Source organism: Sinocyclocheilus grahami, unplaced genomic scaffold (assembly GCF_001515645.1).
Source record: "Sinocyclocheilus grahami isolate Dianchi unplaced genomic scaffold, SAMN03320097.WGS_v1.1 scaffold1092.1, whole genome shotgun sequence".
Taxonomy (NCBI): Eukaryota; Metazoa; Chordata; class Actinopteri; order Cypriniformes; family Cyprinidae; genus Sinocyclocheilus; species Sinocyclocheilus grahami.
Window position 1 is genome coordinate 223597 of NW_015506271.1, and position 19976 is coordinate 243572.

A 19976-nucleotide genomic window follows, 5' to 3' on the forward strand; every position below is an offset into this window, starting at 1 on the left:
TGAGCTGAGGCCGGGTTAGAGTGAGCAGAGGCGGCGGGGTTGAGAACGGCATAGCCGGCGGATCCGACAAAGGAGCGGCAACCACATGTGACGACCCCGGGCTGGACTCCGCTTTGTCCACGGTGAAAGCCAGCACAGATCAGCTCTAGGCATGACGAAGCGGATATCGTCTTCTTTTGGAAGACCAAACAAAGTAGTTTCACTTTCACAACGAAACACACAGCGTCTTCAAGACATGGCGGCAGCGGCCACAATACTACAGTGAGAATAAAAGTTACGCCTTCTTTCTTTGTGTGAACATTTGGGTGGCGTTATGCAAATCTTCCCACATAGTGAGGTAGATATGTGGGGGCGTGTTAGAACGAGCCGTTTTAGGTAGGCGTGGTTAACGCTTAACTTTTATAAAGAATATCTCTTTGGATTTGAGACTTTAGTCTTTGCAACTTTACAGATCTTCTTTATGCACCAAGAGCTTGTAAAACTCCAAAGAGAAAGGAAAAATTTAAATCGCATCATATGACCCCTTTAAAAAAAAAATGAAGTGCACACAGTTGCATAATTTTATAGCGCCAGCAAACTGAATATTCAATATATTGGCCAGTCCTACTTCGGAGTATGTGAGTTCTTACCATGCTCTGTGGACATTGTCGTTTCTCAGGATTTTCACAGATACCCGTGTCTCTCCGAGGAACACGTCCTGTGCCAAGTTACCATTATTCCACAGCTCCACCCTGCATGGCAGAGTACAAGAGAGTAAGCATTAACTAAATGTTCATTTATAAAAACACACACACAAACAGAGCTCTGTTTGAACTTCTCCCATTTTCAGTCAAACGGAATCTGAAATTCAGCACGCAGAGCACAGATGCAGTTGCATCAAAGTGGGTTAGTCATTTTCTCTCCACTACCGAACGAAGCTTTTTCTCACATCAAACATGCACACAAATAAATTGCATTTGAGTGGAAAATAAAATCCAACAACACGCCAAAACCATGCGTTAACACACACGCACACGCACATTAGTGTCATGATCTAATGTGCCGTCTTGGTAGTTTCACCTACTCTTACCTGTCAGCTTCTGCAGAGGGCTATATGGGACAATTCAGAGTGGCACATTACGTGTCAAATCAGATCAAAGCCACATTCATCAAAACATTTGTAACAGAACATACAGTGGCCAAATCAAATAAGCATTCATCCCCGATTACCATATTCATCCACAAACAGTTGGTTCGTACAGTTCTATGCTGTTTAAAAAAAGACTTTAAACAAAAGTCAAAAGGTCAAAAACAAAACAAAGCAAAGAAAAACAAAACAAATCCAGCCAGGAGAGGACATACAGTCGCCAAATCAAATAAGCATTCATCCCCGATTACCATATTCATCCAAAAGTCGGTTTGTACAGTTATATGCTGTTTAAAAAAGACTTTAAAAAAAAGTCAGAAGAGAAGAGAAGAGAAGAGAAGAGAAGAGAAGAGAAGAGAAGAGAAGAGAAGAGAAGAGAAGAGAAGAGAAGAGAAGAGAAGAGAAGAGAAGAGAAGAGAAGAGAAGAGAAGAGAAGAGAAGAGAAGAGAAGAGAAGAGAAGAGAAGAGAAGAGAAGAGAAGAGAAGAGAAGAGACATACAGTGGCCAAATCAAATAAGCATTCATCCCCGATTACCATATTCATCCACAAACAGTTGGTTCGTACAGTTCTATGCTGTTTAAAAAAAGACTTTAAACAAAAGTCAAAAGGTCAAAAACAAAACAAAGCAAAGAAAAACAAAACAAATCCAGCCAGGAGAGGACATACAGTCGCCAAATCAAATAAGCATTCATCCCGATAACCATATTCATCCAAAAGTCGGTTTGTACAGTTATATGCTGTTTAAAAAAGACTTTAAAAAAAAGTCAGAAGAGAAGAGAAGAGAAGAGGACTCACTTGATCTCTAGTTTCTCTATGTCCTCCTCCTCCACGTGAAAATGTGACCTCCCTTTGTAACTGCTTGATCTTGTGACCTGCCGAAACATTGTGAATTGTGAACTTATGGCTAACGCTACAGATGCATGTGACAAGATACATTAATCAGTTGTTTAGGGCAAGACTGTAACCATGTCTCATACCATTTTTAATAAAGCAAGGAAATAAATGAAAATTCTAGGTCTAGTTCTAGTTGGTAAGTAATCATCTTGAACTCTTTGTAATATTTAAAAATAAGCACATGCATTTATTTGTATACCTAATATACTATATTTTTTATGAAAACGGTCATATTTGAGAAACAAGTTGAATAGTTTAATATTACTGTCAGTTGTTTAACATTTGTAATGTTACAAAAGTTGTAAAATATTAAATGTTTCACTGCTTTAATCTCACCACCCTCTCTTTCAACGTTAAAACTAACACTTCATGCTGGAATTTGTGCTCTGCTTCTGTGAAGAGTAAACCTGCTTACTTGACTCGACTGGCCATCTCAATCATTTCGACATTGACGAGCGTCGTTAGACCGCTGAGGCAGAGCAGCCTAAAAATGTAACTTTTAAACATTTTGTCATCCTAACTAACAGAGCACTGCGTAATGGAGTACAGTAGAACAGTGAGAATTTCAAATACTGGGAGGGACAATTTGCCCATTTCTAATTACTGTGGAGGGGGACTTGTCCCCCATACAGCCCTGGTTTGAGAGGTTAAGAAACAATTTAGAGTCACCAAATCAACATTCATTAACTAATATTCAATAAATGGATGAGGCTGTACCTCAAAATGAAATGTCTCATCAAACTGAGGGTCACTGGTTTTCTTCTTCACTTTAGTTTTTTTCTGGTCAGACCTGAGCGAGAGAGAGAGCGAGAGAGAGCGCGAGAGAGAGAGAGAGAGAGAGAGAGAGAGAGCGCGAAACAGAAAGACAGAGCAGGATGTTATTATTGAATCAGAGCGGATGTTATGTACTCATTTCTGCCTAGATCAGAAACAGAGGCTGAAACTGTCTTATGACTGACTGATTTAGAAACAATCACAATAGAATATTTTGACTGTTGAAGTATTGACTTCATTAGAAACCATCATGTTTTATGCAAACATCTGTTCCTTTACTGTAAACCTTGTGATTTTAGGGCACCTTCAATTTGACTTTATGTTTATAAACCCACCTGGCGGGCCCTACGAGTGTTACTGTAGCATATGGATCACAGTTCTGCCCACTTATCAACGGCAAACCCTGACATGCAATTATCCTGCAAAAGACACAAAGATGAGCTTGTTGTTAAAATAGTAAAGATGGTAACACTTCAGCATAGGGACCAGTTCTCGCTATTACCTAGTTGCTTATTAGCATGCTATTATTAACATATTGGCTATTTATTAGTACTTATAAAGCACATATTGTGCATGACAATATTCTACATTCTTAATCCTACCCAATACCTAAACTTAACAAATACCTTAGTAACTATTAATAATCAGCAAATTAGGAGTTTGAGGCAAAAGTCATAGCTAATGGTTTAGCGAGAATTGGACCTTAAAATAAAGTGTGACTGTAAAGATCAAACAGAAGAATGTTCTGTTTATACTGTGATTAAACAACATACATTCAAGTCAATATGAAACCATATTCTTTATCCATTTTACTATGGCAAAATTCCAAGTGAAACAGGATATTTAGTCTAAATAATGCCTAAATATCTATTTGACCTATCCCATAAAATACAAAGCACCAATATCACTGAATCATTAACAAAAGACCCACGTGTGTTGAATGTTGACTTTAAACAAAAGTCAAAAGGTCAAAAACAAAACAAAAAAAAAAAACACAAAAACAAAAAACAAAACAAAGCAAAAAAAAAACAAAAAAAAAACAAGGCAACGCAACGCAAAGCAAAACAAAATAAATCCAGCCAGGAGAGGACATACAGTTGCCAAATCAAATAAGCATTCATCCCCGATTACCATATTCATCCACAAAAAGTCAGTTTGTACAGTTATATGCGGTTTAAAAAAAGACTTTAAACAAAAGTCAAAAGGTCAAAAACAAAAAACAGCAAAGCAAAGCAATGCAAAACAAAAAGACCATAAGCATGTATTAATAAAGCAAATGAGGTGGTTTTAAATTCATGTTTGCCATCCAGGCCAGTACTGCAGATTTTCATTCATGAAATCAATCAAGCAATCAAAACTGTCAGTTTTTTTTCAAAAAAATTTACGGTGACGCTTGATAGTTTGTGAACCCTTAAAATAGTAAAGATGGTAACACTTCAGCATAGGGACCAGTTCTCGCTATTACCTAGTTGCTTATTAGCATGCTATTATTAACATATTGGCTATTTATTAGTACTTATAAAGCACATATTGTGCATGACAATATTCTACATTCTTAATCCTACCCAATACCTAAACTTAACAAATACCTTAGTAACTATTAATAATCAGCAAATTAGGAGTTTGAGGCAAAAGTCATAGCTAATGGTTTAGCGAGAATTGGACCTTAAAATAAAGTGTGACTGTAAAGATCAAACAGAAGAATGTTCTGTTTATACTGTGATTAAACAACATACATTCAAGTCAATATGAAACCATATTCTTTATCCATTTTACTATGGCAAAATTCCAAGTGAAACAGGATATTTAGTCTAAATAATGCCTAAATATCTATTTGACCTATCCCATAAAATACAAAGCACCAATATCACTGAATCATTAACAAAAGACCCACGTGTGTTGAATGTTGACTTTAAACAAAAGTCAAAAGGTCAAAAACAAAACAAAACAAAAAAAACACAAAAACAAAAAACAAAACAAAGCAAAAAAAAACAAAAAAAAAAGCAAGGCAACGCAACGCAACGCAAAACAAAATAAATCCAGCCAGGAGAGGACATACAGTTGCCAAATCAAATAAGCATTCATCCCCGATTACCATATTCATCCACAAAAAGTCAGTTTGTACAGTTATATGCGGTTTAAAAAAAGACTTTAAACAAAAGTCAAAAGGTCAAAAACAAAAAACAGCAAAGCAAAGCAATGCAAAACAAAAAGACCATAAGCATGTATTAATAAAGCAAATGAGGTGGTTTTAAATTCATGTTTGCCATCCAGGCCAGTACTGCAGATTTTCATTCATGAAATCAATCAAGCAATCAAAACTGTCAGTTTTTTTTCAAAAAAATTTACGGTGACGCTTGATAGTTTGTGAACCCTTTAGAATTTTCTATATTTCTGCATAAATATGACCCAAACTATAATCAGATTTTCACACAAGTCCTGGAAACAAGCCCAAACAAACAAATGAGAAAAAAATATTTTCTTTTTCATTTATTTAATGAGAAAAGTTATCCAGTGTTACATATCTGTGCGGTGCAAAAGTATGTGAATCTCTAGGATCAGCAGGTAATTTGAAGGTGAAATTAAGGGTGTTTTCACACATGGCCTGTTGTTTCGGAACCTGGCGCGTTTCCCCCCTTAGGTCCATCTGTTCAGAGGTGTTCTCAATCAGTGAAATTACTATCAGGTGTCAGTGCGTGCCCGGTTTCATTTAAAGAACAGGGATCTATCAAAGTCTGATCATGTTTGTGGAAGTGAATCATGGCACGAACAAAGGAGATCTCTGAGGACCTCAGAAAAAGAGTTGTTGCTGCTCATCAGGTTGGAAAAGGTTACAAAACCATCTCTAAAGAGTTTGGACTCCACAAATCCACAGTCACAGATGTACAAATGGAGGAAATTCAAGACCATTGTTACCCTCCCCAGAAGTGGTTCACCAACAAAGATAACTCCAAAAGCAAGACGTGTAATAGTCCACAAAGTCGCAAAAAGGAACCCAGGGTAACTTCTAAGCAACTAAAGGCCTTTCTCACATTGGCCACCATCAGGAGAACACTGAACAACCATGGTGTGCATGGTAGAGTTGCAAGGAGAACGTTACTACTGTCCAAAAAGAACATTGCTGCCCGTCTGCAGTTTGCTAAAGATCATGCGGACAAGCCAGAGGGCTATTGGAGATATGTTTTGTGGATGGATGAGACCAAAATAGAACTTTTTGGTTTAAATGAGAAGTGTTGTGTTAGGAGAAAAGAACACCATGCATTCAAGCATAACAACCTTATCCCATCTGTGAAACATGGTGGTGGTAGTATCATGGTTTGTATAATACATATATACTGTATATCAACAAATGAAATACACTGAGGCCCAATAGGGCAAGTGACTGTCAGTGAACTGGCACTGATATCCTGTCACACTGCCCCTCTTCTTTATTGTTGAGCACTGATGTTGACTTTTTCAGAGGTTACACTGCGTCACATTAAAATGTGAATGAATGAAAGAATAAGACGATGAAAGGCGAACAAGCATAAATGAAAGTGTCAGATAAGAATGCTGAAAACAGAAGCACTGCTATCCAAGACAGGAAGTAATTCACACTTGCAGTTGTCATGGTGACAGCCATGAAGCGGCGAAGGAAGGTGAGAAAGAACGACAGAGAGCGAGAGAGCAAGAAAGAGAAAAAAGCAGTGTGACGGCAAAACAAAACCACAGGAGCAGCGCAGTACGAACTTCCTGCCGTCACGGCATCACTTCCTCTTTCGTCAACCTGCTCTGTGGGAAAGTGAATGAAGAGCGATGGCCAACATTAAACACACACACACACACGTCAGCAACTCTGTGTTGAGTCAAAGCATTTTTCACACCGTTAAAGAAAATACATGCACCCTTGTAGAGGTGTGAAGATGAATTTCACAGGTACTCTCCTCCACCCAGACGACACACACCTCTGAAGTTATCAACACAGCATCCACATGTTGCAGAAAGCATGTGAAGCACCATGAAACCACAGTAGTAAACCAAATACAATTTCTAGTTCCAATTTCCATCATTTCGCATGTTCACGGTTCTCTGATGTTGGTTAATATTCACATCACTTGCAGAAAATCTAATAAGTATTTTGATTTTATTTTATAAAATAATTTTAGAACGATTTATTTACAGCATATGGCTATACAATTGGGTTAAAAAAGAAATTGTGATTAATTTGTCATGAACATTATCATGTATGATAATGATACATATCACCTTATAAGAAAACGTCTCATGATGCTGCAAAAAGAACAGAGTCACTGTGATGAAAATAAGTTCAGTCTGCACAAGACCTTATTCACTGGTGATGACAATAATAATAATAATAAATACATATTTATAACTCTAATTCTATAAAAACGAAGACAAAAAATCTGTTATTGAAAGATTATAATTGTAATTTGATCATTTTAATGTATATAAAATGAAATAATATATATTATAGATAGATAGATAGATAGATATTAATATTATAAAAAATTAAGACAGAAATATAGTACTATTGTAACAATACAATTGCACTTCAACTAAAAAAATATATTCTAAATTAAATACAATTCTACATAATACTGTTATAATTATATATATATATATATATATATATATATATATATAGCATATTTTATTTTTCACTAAACATTACAATACAAATATATGTCTTAAAAGGTTGAGAGTTTGAAATAATTTATTTAAACAGAAAACTGCAGGGTGACCTTAAGGTCTATAAACAGGTTCATAAACACTTTTTGTTACAAATCAGATAAAATGCTAAAAATGTCGGTACACAGACATGTTCAGAAATGCCAGTGTGAAAATAAATGTACAGCATGCAGAGATGGAACCCCCCCTCTGTCCTCAGTCACAGGAAAATAATCAAGACAATGCTGATTGGCTCATGGAACAACATAAACCTCCCAGTTACAATCCTTCACTAGTGACTACATTGAGCTGTGACGGCAGGGCAAAAAAAAAAAGCCCATTCTACACTTTTAAAGCTCCTCTTAAAAAGACACTGGATACTACAATATGGCTATTGGACTGGATACTAGTGAAACAACTACTACTGACATAGCCCATATGCGTTTGACATAAAAAATGTTTTAACTGTATACTTTTAGAACACACAGTTACTTATGAATTGCCAACAATGGAGAAAGATGATTTTTAGAACCACATGCTGTATTTAAGACATCTACCAGCAAGGGATAAAGGGGCCCTTCTGAGTAGCCAAACTTGGCATCTTAATTCGATATCCTGTTTCACGTTTAAGAATGTAACAGTACAAATGTACAATGGGTTATGAATGCCAATTCATGTTGAGCTGAAATACATGCACGGACAGACAAGCATCACTTACTGAACCACAAGCTGTTGGCAGATGGAACCATTCTCTGTGATCAGTTCATTCAGCTTCATCTCTAAGTGAACCTTCCCCTGTAAAAGTAAAAAGACTTATTATTGGATAACACAAGCCAACAGACTCCAGAACCCAGTGAGCCAGCATTCACAAATTACATAGAAAAGAAAAAAAAAATTATACAATATATATATATATATATATATATATATATATATATATATATATAATTTGTATAAATAAATAATGCTTTGATATCTTATCGAACGCAATGGCTTTTAATTCAGACATTCAGACTTTTTAAATGTTTGTTAAGTTCATAAATACTTTTAGGGCCACTGTATTTGATATTCAGATGATAGGATCTTTCGCACAAACCATCATTCAGACGTCTGCTTAAAACAAAAAAGTAATCTGAAATACAGAATGTGTTTTGAGGGCCGTGGCACTGAAGATCAACTACTGGCATGTTTATGATATAATATGATATATATTGAAATAACCTATCCAGCCAGTCAAATTTGTTGAGGCTGATAATGTTGGAATGAGAAAGATTGCAAACAGAGGAGAGGTGAGGAGGAAAGGACAGGGAGGGAGGAAGATAGAGAAGAAAAACAAAATAAAAACACCCACATACTCCTACGCAATATTTTGTGCAAGTTCCTTTGAGAAATGACGCCCAAAATGCACCAATAATTAAATGTTAACAGATGTCCAAAGTCGATACTAAAGAATCACGTTTTTAAAATAGTTACAAGTTTTGTTTTTTAAATACTTCAAAATGCAAATCTATTCTAATCACTTAACCCTGCAGAAGACAAAAGTAGATCTATTTGCAAGATCACATCTACAATGGATTAATTATAGAGCAATTCGTTTCACAAGCATGTGGAAACAAAAAAACTAGTTTAGTGTAAATAAGTTGTTCACGTTTTTTTAGAGTACGTAAGGGCTTAAAAAAGCGATATAGGAACGTCTTGTGATTTCAGCCAGTACTGGGTGGCTCTGAACATTATCTGACAGAACTGCCACCCACCCTTTTCTCGTCCTCAGGGTTAAAGACACATACACCACAGTGTTTAACCGCTGTCGTAAAGTAACACTGCAACATGTAGACTCTAGGGATATATGAAAGCTATCAAGATTTTTCAGCATTTTGACAATTTTCTATATATATATCATGATATTTATCATCAGATTTTTAGTCTGAATAAGCATGAGTGTGTCCTTTTTAGTCAGAAAAAGGTGATTGTTGACAAGCAGTTTAAAAATGATTAAATGTAAGAACTGCAAAATGCAGTAAAACGGTCAAATGTTTCGGTCACACTTTATTTTAAGGTCCAATTCTCACTATTAACAAATCATTTACTATGACATTTGCCTCAATAAACTCCTAATTTGCTGCTTAATAATACGTATTAAGGTAGATCAGGTATTTCAGGTATTGGGTAGGATTAGGGATGTAGAATATGGTCATGCAGAATATGTGCTTTATACAGTAACTACTAATAAACAGCCAATATGTTAATAATAGGCATGCTAATAAGCAACTAGTTAATAGTGAGAATTGGTCCCTATACTAAAGTGTTACCAAAGTTTAAAAATGGTATTTTTTCTAAATGAATACTGTTACAAATAATCCCTTTTATTTATATGCACCAGTACAACAATACACTATAATAAACATGTTTTTACAAAAATATTTTAATATATGAAAGGTTACACATAGACTTCCCAAGAACAATTCTGTGTGATTGCAAACAAATCACTGAATCGGAGTCTGAATCTAATAATTGACAAAACAAAAAAAAAATGATGATCAATTGTAAAGTCAGTGAAGTCGCAAAGCGACTAAGAAGGGAGGATTGTGAAACTAGTCTGCAAACATGGATGCTCTGAGTTAAGCTGTGCAAAGAAGCTGAAATGTGACAAACTATTTTATAATGAAATAGTCTAGTTTATTAAAGTGTTTTATTACTTTAATTACATTTTTAACCATGTGAGTGCCTTGAAGTATTATGACTTTTTTTGTTTTAGATGACTTCTTTGTTTAAATCAGACTTCTGATTTATGGACACATCCTATCATCATATGCAGTGGCCCTAAACATATTTAGACACTTAACAAACACAGTATAAAAAGTTTAAAAAGAAAACAAATAAAAAGGCAAATAAAATTAGCACAATATTCAAAATATTGCCAAAAACTGACGTTATCAATACGCATATAAAGTGTAGAGACACTTATGCAGAAGTTTGGTTGCTTGGTTTACTTTCCTCGGTTGAAAAAATGGCAAATCGCTATTTGTAATTGTCTTTCCATTGTGTGTGTGTGTGTGTGTGTTTTAACAAATACACTGCAAAAGTATTTTTTTCACAAATACAATCGCAAGTATTCTAAATATCTCTATATTCCGATTAAAACTGATGTTATCTACACTTACGTAGAAACTCTGTTTGCTAGTTTAACTTTCTTTGGTTGGAAAAGTGGAAAACTGCTATTTGTAATTATACATTGCAAAAATATTTACGCAAGTATTTAAAAAGTGTTTCAAATTAAAAGCGATGTTATCAATACACATACAAAAAGTGGAAACTCTTATGCAGAAACTTGCTTGCTTGATTTACTTTCCTCATTAATTTCCAAAAGTAGCAAACCCCTACTTGACATTGTCTTTCCGTTGTGTATGTTTTCTCTTTTTTTTTGAAACAGACTTTTTACAAAAACAAAGTCCTTTACATAAACACTTTTTGTTTCTGATACAGTCCACACCCCCTGCCCCTGGTTCTGCTGAACAGTGAATCATACTTGTGTACAAAACAGATCCGTGCATACACCATACACAAAAACAGGATGTAGAGTTGGTCCTGCATCTGCTTTCAAGTCATTGGACCACATATAAGTGCTGACTAATCATACATTGATCTCATTGGGTATGGCGAGGCAATGAGTAATCATAAACTCACCCGATTGGCCCAAACCATGGCTGGAGACTAACCACAGAAGGGAAGTAAGGTCGTGTATTCATGTATTGCTCTGTTGGGTGTGTGTTTGTGTATTAAAATGATAACTTCTATGCCATCTAACCGTTCACTCACCTGAACTTCTGAGTGTGGATCCACAGGCTGTAACTGGAACCAGTTCTCTTTCCCGCAGTACTTATATAGATCTTCCTTCCTGATGGCTACTTTCCCTACAAACACACATGCAAGCCTTAGTTGACATGTACACTGTGTATTAGTCTTGTAAATGAGACAAAACAAGGGCAAAAGATACTGACCTACAGCTAGACCCCTTATTTGGAACATGCTCTTAGCGTACACGTAGAAGGACAGGCATTGGAATGGGCGTGGAATTTCAAAGTAGAAGTCCTCGCCATAGAACGGACTAAAGCACATGAAAAGGGAATGTTAATCACAAGCACAGTTTGTTTTTACAAACTTACCTGCATTAACAAAATACCTGCAAAAAATAAATATAATCAATATCACCTGGCTGTTACAGATCAAACTGTACAGCATGGCACGAGCATCACAATGGGTTTGATTCCCAGGAAAAGCAAGGACTGATAAAAAGTGTACCTTGAATTCAGGTCGCTTCGAATAAAAGCATCTGCTATATGTATAAATGTAAATGCATGTTATTTATGTTTTGCAGTACAGTAATGAGAATGATATTTTTTGCATTATATCATGCTCTAACAAGGTGCAATGCAAAAATAATTAAAAAAAATTCTCCACAAATTAAAAAAAAGGCATGATGCAATACATCATAAGAGTATTCTGTCATACAGCATTTATTTCTAGAACTTCGTAGAACTTGTGATTTGCCACATAATACTCTGTAAATAATATTGTAAAAAAAAGGCCACAATCTACTGTATTAATATGAAGGAATTTTCCATATTTATTTTTTTACAGGTTTTTTACCTAGGCTATATTTTGAATTTTGCACTTCATTACATTGTGTTTTACTGCATTTACTTGCATTGTCCTAGCAGACAATTTCCAGTACATTTTACTTTTTGTACAGAATATTACAGTATATTGTATTCTAAATACAGAAACAAATTCAGGATCAAATTCAGGAACAAATAACGAAACGCGCTGCAAATACTCACAACACCCAAATGCGCTGCAAATACTCGCAACACCAAAATACCACGCGCTGCAAATACTCACAACACCCAAATACCCAAACTTTTTTACCTAGGCTATATTTTGAATTTTGCACTTCATTACATTGTGTTTTACTGCATTTACTTGCATTGTCCTAGCAGACAATTTCCAGTACATTTTACTTTTTGTACAGAATATTACAGTATCACAACACCCAAATACCGAAACCGCGCTGCAAATACTCACGACACCTAAATACAGAAACACGCTGCAAATACTCACGACACCCAATATACAGAAATACACTGTAAATACTCACGACGCCCAAATACAGAAATACACTGTAAATACTCACAACACAAATACAGAAACACGCTGCAAATACTCACAACACAAACAAATACAGAAACACGCTGCAAATACTCACAACACCCAAATACAGAAACACGCTGCAAATACTCACGACACCCAATATACAGAAATACACTGTAAATACTCACGACGCCCAAATACAGAAATACACTGTAAATACTCACAATACTCACGGCACCCAAATACCGAAATACTCACAACACAAACAAATACAGAAACACTCTGCAAATACTCGCAGCACCCAAATACAGAAACACACTGTAAATACTCAGAACACCCAAATACAGAAACACTCTGCAAATGACTCATAACACAAACAAATACAGAAACACGCTGTAAATACATCAGAACACATCGGAAATGTTTAAAGGAACAGCAAAGTGACGAACATGGTTGGGACATTGCTTATCAATGTTTGCTCTGAAAGGTGAGGTTTTTGTTTATTTTAACATCCTGATCAATACGCAAAAATAAATAAAAATAAATAAATAAAATAAATTAAAAAAATGTGGTACTTTTAACCATGGTTAATTTTAGTTTTGTTGGCATTGCTGTTTGGCATTGTTGTAGTCTGTGCTGCGCTGCAAATACTCACGGCACCCAAATACCGAAATACTCACAACACAAACAAATACAGAAACGCACTGCAAATACTCGCAGCACCCAAATACAGAAACACACTGTAAATACTCAGAACACCCAAATACAGAAACACTCTGCAAATTACTCACAACACAAACAAATACAGAAACACGCTGTAAATACATCAGAACACATCGGAAATGTTTAAAGGAACCGCAAAGTGACGAACATGGTTGGGACATTGCTTATCAATGTTTGCTCTGAAAGGTGAGGTTTTTGTTTATTTTAACATCCTGATCATACGATTCCTTAGCTTTTTTTTATATATATATATATTCTAAATAAGCTAATGAAATACACAATTACTTCAACTATGAAAGGTTATGTAAGCTGGATAACTTACTTTTACAACTTCCCTTACAAAAATTAACCTTGGCTTTACTATTAAAATAAATTTAAAAAAAAATTTATGTACAAAATAAATATAAATAAAAATAGTTACTAGTTAACCCATGGTAACCACAAATTAACCATGGTTTTGCTACACTAACCATAGTATTTGTACAACTGTGATTATACAAATGGTAATCAATACGCAAAAATAAATAAAAATAAATAAATAAAATAAATTTTAAAAATGTGGTACTTTTAACCATGGTTAATTTTAGTTTTGTTGGCATTGCTGTTTGGCATTGTTGTAGTCTGTGCTACTTGCAGTGCGTTTTTGTTTTTAGTTGTGTTGTGAGAATAAAGATGATAAAGATGTATTCTTAATTTGATGGTGCTTTTTCTATCTGCATGTGTTTTATTAAGTTGCAGTGCATTGTCTGTCGGCCACCATACAATAAGCTTTTCGGCAGTACAACATAGAAATGGTAAACGATCGAAAGATCACAGAAAGCATTTCAAATATGTAATCACTTTAACCCCAAATACAGAAACACACTGTAAATACTCAGAACACCCAAATACAGAAACACTCTGCAAATTACTCACAACACAAACAAATACAGAAACACGCTGTAAATACATCAGAACACATCGGAAATGTTTAAAGGAACCGCAAAGTGACGAACATGGTTGGGACATTGCTTATCAATGTTTGCTCTGAAAGGTGAGGTTTTTGTTTATTTTAACATCCTGATCAATACGCAAAAATAAATAAAAATAAATAAATAAAATAAATTAAAAAAATGTGGTACTTTTAACCATGGTTAATTTTAGTTTTGTTGGCATTGCTGTTTGGCATTGTTGTAGTCTGTGCTACTTGCAATGCGTTTTTGTTTTTAGTTGTGTTGTGAGAATAAAGATGATAAAGATGTATTCTTAATTTGATGGTGCTTTTTCTATCTGCATGTGTTTTATTAAGTTGCAGTGCATTGTCTGTCGGCCACCATACAATAAGCTTTTCGGCAGTACAACATAGAAATGGTAAACGATCGAAAGATCACAGAAAGCATTTCAAATATGTAATCACTTTAACGTGTCACAGTTGGTTAGGACGAAGTAAGTCTAGGTAATGGGAATTTGATGTACTAGACTATTTATGTACTATACTATACTATTTAATGGCCATGATATGAAACAGTTTGTGAGATTCAAATGATCTAAATATAAAATACAATTTTATATAACATTTCAATAGATACAATTGCATTCAAAATTTCTGTGACACTTTGTTGTTGTGAAATGTTAGTGGATCATGTTCATAACTAAATGTGATGGACTACACCTGGTTACTCTGCTCATCTTAAGTGTCCAAACACTTTTTGGGGTAAAATTAAGCAAGGAATTAAAAAAAAAAAAATCGCATATCATAACAAAAGTGTCCAAAAAACGACAGATTAAAAAGGTTCAATGTGCAAAAAAAATCACTTCTAGCTGTGTGACTGCAACAAATACCTCAGCTGAGACTTGAGCGGAGAATGCTCACCCACCCACACACACTCCAGCTCTCTTACACACACACACACACACACACACACACACAAATTACACACTCATTGCCCCCGCACTGAAGAGCGCATGCGCTCCCACATACATTCACACACAAACGGATTCTGACCTCCTGCTGCTACAGGTAAAACCACTCGACTCCAAATACAAAAAACGTGGCGACACGGCATACATGAATAGCCTCAGATTCAAAAGTGTTTAATAAGAAGCCAGATGAGAGAAAGAAAGATTAGGAGAGGTGAAGAAAGACTTGAGGAAAAAAACTTCAATCTCTGAGAGAGGCTGATTGCAAACGAGTGTGTGAGCGAAAGACAAGGAGCGATAGATAGCAAGTGTGAGAGAGAAAAGTGAGGGAACGTGTAGGTGGACACCCTTCCTTAGACACAGCCAACAGAGCCCTTTGAACAGAGGGGAAAAAACAGTTGTGAAATACCACGAGAGGAAAAGCCTTCAGAAAGAGAGTGAGATAAAGAAAATGTGCTTCTTTCAGTGACTAGACGCTTTTGCAACTGAAAGTGTACACAACGTAATATCGTCAAACACAATGTTGTACGACTGATATCAAAGATGAACTATCAGACAAAGTAAATCTGGTGCACAATGGAAAGTCAACTTTGAGTATAATGAAAAAAAAAGGTTTTAAAATTAAAACTGAGTATTGAAGATCTCCACACCATTTATACAACTACAAATCTTGCATAGAATTGCATTGAAAAATATCTTAGAGAATTGGGATGAGAATTGGACTCTTTTGAACACCCTAGCAACAACCCAAAACACCCTGACAACATGCTAAAACACACAATAGCTTAAAGTGATAGTGAAAATTCCATCATCATTCGCTCAACCTCATGTTGTTGACTTTCTTTCTTCCATGGAACACAAAATAAGATATTTTGAAGAATGTTTGAACTGCTTTTGTCCTTACAATGAAAGCCAATGGGGTCCAAAATAAATTCAGACCCCGTTTTAATGTTTGGGGGTGGGGGGGAAATAAACTCAAACACTTTTCAAAATATTTTCTATAAATATAATAAAGCAATATGAAGCAGAACAAATGATGACAGAATTTTCAACAGGACAAATTGTCCCTTTACCATCTCCAAAATAAATTTAAAAAAATCTTGTGTTAACAACTACATTAATTGAAGTCAAATTATTAACATCACCAAACACCAACAAAACTAAATTTAGGGGTTAGATCGGGCACTAATTAGGGTAACAATTGTGGGTTACCATGTTCCACAAGTACTACTCACAGGATATGTTTAAATCTATTTGTATATTGTTATATACCTATTTGAGCAACTACCGTGAAAGATGAAATAAAAAAAACATAAAAAGGCAGTGTTTCCGATCTTGTTTGGATTACTTGTACATGGCAGACAGAAAAAAATATATAGGCCTGCAATATTTGTGAAGCAGCATGAAAACCACATATATGAGAAGGGCTGTAAGATAAATATCATCAACATCAGCATGTAGTTTGTATGTGACGTTGGTGTGCTTATGTGTACTAGAGTGTGCGTTTACTGCCTCACCTTACACTCTTCTCATAGACTTTTGTGCGATATACTTCCTCCTGGTCCAAACTGATTGTACAGAAGGTGCAGAGGTCACGGAGGCGGTTCGGCCCTGAGCTCGGACCCAAATTCTTTCCTTCGCCTGCCGAGAGAAGCATAACAAGGGTGTAAGAAGTCACACAATATTATTCACATTATTTCTCCCAAAAGTTGAAATCCCAATGTGTGGAAAAGCTGAGTTTGTACACCGCTCTCTTGGATACTTGTTTCTGACATTCAGCGGTCAAATATTTTCATACACTGACTGATATTCTAATTGATCTTTGTCCCAAACAATCAATTTCTAATAGACATAAAACTGATAGCTGTGCTAGTTTCATGCGTCACGTCACTCTGTGGTCTCTTTGTTCTCACAGAATGCAATGTTTACAAAATAAAGTTTCAAATAGATAGATATAAAAGTAAATATAAAACATATATTAAAGGTACCATATTGTACACCTTTCTGGAGTTTTATTTTAGGTTTTGATGTCCTTAAGAATAATCTGGTTTCGACATGTTTCTGTGTTGTCGTTGCTCAGCAATGGCAAAAGGAGAGTGGGACGGTGGGCGGTGCTCGGGGTGGTGACTGAAGGTGGTGACTGTAGTTCTAACGTCAACTTTTTACGTAAGTCACAACGGTTCGTGAAAAATCACAGCTACTTTATGCAGGCTGTGTGCATTTTATTGTGGACTGACTGTTTTGAAACTTATATGGTAGTTAAATAGCCCCTAGGCCTCAGTTATCATGAAAAAAGCCAGGAAATTTCAGTTTTGACAATATGGGACCTTTAAACATACAGTGTCTATGCAAGTTTGCATACAAAAACTGTAGACTTACCACATGTTCCGAATCATACCGGTGGATTTATGGATAGTTTTTGAATGTGGTGCTCAAAACTATTTGTAACAAAATAGTTATTGTGAAAAAAGTATGAAGACACAAGCGAAGGATGAGGTTTGAGAGTGAATGAAGTAAGCGGTCAGAAGGTTATGTGTCAATGAGTGTGAGCCACAAGTTTTAAACAACCTCAGCTTGTTTGCTACCTTTAAAGGCCCCATGAACTCACTTGACGAAGACACTTGACAAAGGATTTTTGGGGTGAAACATATCAAAGAGCTTGTTTTATTTTTTTAAATAGCCAACAGACTTCACGTCACGGCTCGCAAAATTAAAGTTTGCTACATACTATACTATTGCTAGTAGGTTTAATTGGACAACATTTTAGACACGCCCATAAGTGCATGATGAGTCATCAATATTTATTTTTTTTCTAGAGAAAGATAACTTTTAGCTGTATGCAAGCCTTATTATGACCTCCAAACTACAAACAGTGTTGGGAAAAGTTACTTTTAAAAGTAACACACGACGCGATGCGACGCCACGCGATAAAAGGTATCTTTTCCATGTTAATCAGAGGTTTTGTCCTAACTAGCCGCGACAGCGACACACTAATTTAGAAACGTTTCTATTTCCGCAACATCACGGCTGGAACAACAACATACAAACTATAGTAGATAATTTCAGGTGATTACGTGCTTTATTCTAAGTATCATACCGGTGGATTTATGGATAGTTTTTGAATGTGGTGCTCAAAACTATTTGTAACAAAATAGTTATTGTGAAAAAAGTATGAAGACACAAGCGAAGGATGAGGTTTGAGAGTGAATGAAGTAAGCGGTCAGAAGGTTATGAGTCAATGAGTGTGAGCCACAAGTTTTAAACAACCTCAGCTTGTTGCTACCTTTAAAGGCCCCATGAACTCACTTGACGAAGACACTTGACAAAGGATTTTTGGGGTGAAACATATCAAAGAGCTTGTTTTATTTTTTTAAATAGCCAACAGACTTCACGTCACGGCTCGCAAAATTAAAGTTTGCTACATGCTATACTATTGCTAGTAGGTTTAATTGGACAACATTTTAGACACGCCCATAAGTGCATGATGAGTCATCAATATTTATTTTTTTTCTAGAGAAAGATAACTTTTAGCTGTATGCAAGCCTTATTATGACCTCCAAACTACAAACAGTGTTGGGAAAAGTTACTTTTAAAAGTAACACACGACGCGATGCGACGCCACGCGATAAAAGGTATCTTTTCCATGTTAATCAGAGGTTTTGTCCTAACTAGCCGCGACAGCGACACACTAATTTAGAAACGTTTCTATTTCCGCAACATCACGGCTGGAACAACAACATACAAACTATAGTAGATAATTTCAGGTGATTACGTGCTTTATTCTAAGTTAAAGGTCTCTAATATGAATTTAAATATAATTTTGTGTGACCTTATAGCCATAATGAAAGCAACAATATATAGTTTACCTCAGATCAAATAAATTAAAGCAAAGATGACCGTTAAAACTGTGGACTCACTGTGAACCAACGAGTGTATTCCATGACAGAGATGGTGTCAGTCACTCAGTATGTACATTTAATGATGTTAAAAAGGTTTAATATTTATGAATCAGATTATAAATGTATCAATTTCGTTGCGAGTGCAGATCGCTTGCAGAGAGAGCCCGCCCACACACGCTTCTGATTGGCTGTGATATTTGATTGACTCGGTCGCGTCGCGTCTGGTGTGGACGGCCAAATTGCTTGTCGCTGGAATCTTATCGCGTTGCGTGTAGTTAGGACACGGTGTAATGCATTACAATATTGAGTTACTCCCTAAAAAGTAACTAATTACGTTATTTACAGTAGTTACTTTTTATGGAAAGTAATGCGTTACGTTACTTTTTAAATCTGGGCAGGGCTTGTTTGTTTGGTTTTAATAAAAAAAGTTCTATTTTTGGCAAATGTAAATGCCCTTTCACTAGGGTTGGGTTGGGTATGTACTAGAACCGAATCAGAACGCAGATTTCGGTGTCTCATTTCTTAAATGCTTGAGCGATCAATTGAAATATTTGATCTCCGAAACGGACGTAAGGATCACCGGCACCGCACGTGAAAAATAATTTCTCGACTGAGAAGTCGGAAAGCTCTAATAATACAAATCCAACACATCTTTGTAGTAACGCGAGTGTCCATGTTGTTCACATTCCGACTTAAAAGCACGGAGATGAGCAAGGAAAAGCAAGGAAATGAGAGCATCCGAGGAGCGCGTGAATGCAGCAATTACACTTGCTCTGATGGTAGCAGGTAGATACTGTTAGCTACTTAAGCTAAACATTCTTAAATTAAATGTCTAAAGCTAAAT

At 35.7% G+C, this 19976-nt stretch overlaps 1 protein-coding gene across 1 annotated transcript in view; it reads right to left on the bottom strand.

The window, feature by feature from the left end:
• Positions 1-19976, bottom strand: part of LOC107566682 (ras GTPase-activating protein 2-like) — a 41176-nt gene that overhangs the window by 15047 nt on the left and 6153 nt on the right. Inside the window, exons 2-9 of the mRNA XM_016252193.1 lie at positions 16751-16874; positions 11462-11568; positions 11280-11374; positions 8182-8258; positions 3131-3214; positions 2739-2811; positions 1923-1999; positions 635-731 (exon numbers count right to left, since the gene is read on the bottom strand). Of these exons, the coding sequence (XP_016107679.1) occupies positions 635-731; positions 1923-1999; positions 2739-2811; positions 3131-3214; positions 8182-8258; positions 11280-11374; positions 11462-11568; positions 16751-16874 (734 nt within the window). The remainder of the gene's footprint in view (positions 1-634; positions 732-1922; positions 2000-2738; positions 2812-3130; positions 3215-8181; positions 8259-11279; positions 11375-11461; positions 11569-16750; positions 16875-19976) is intronic.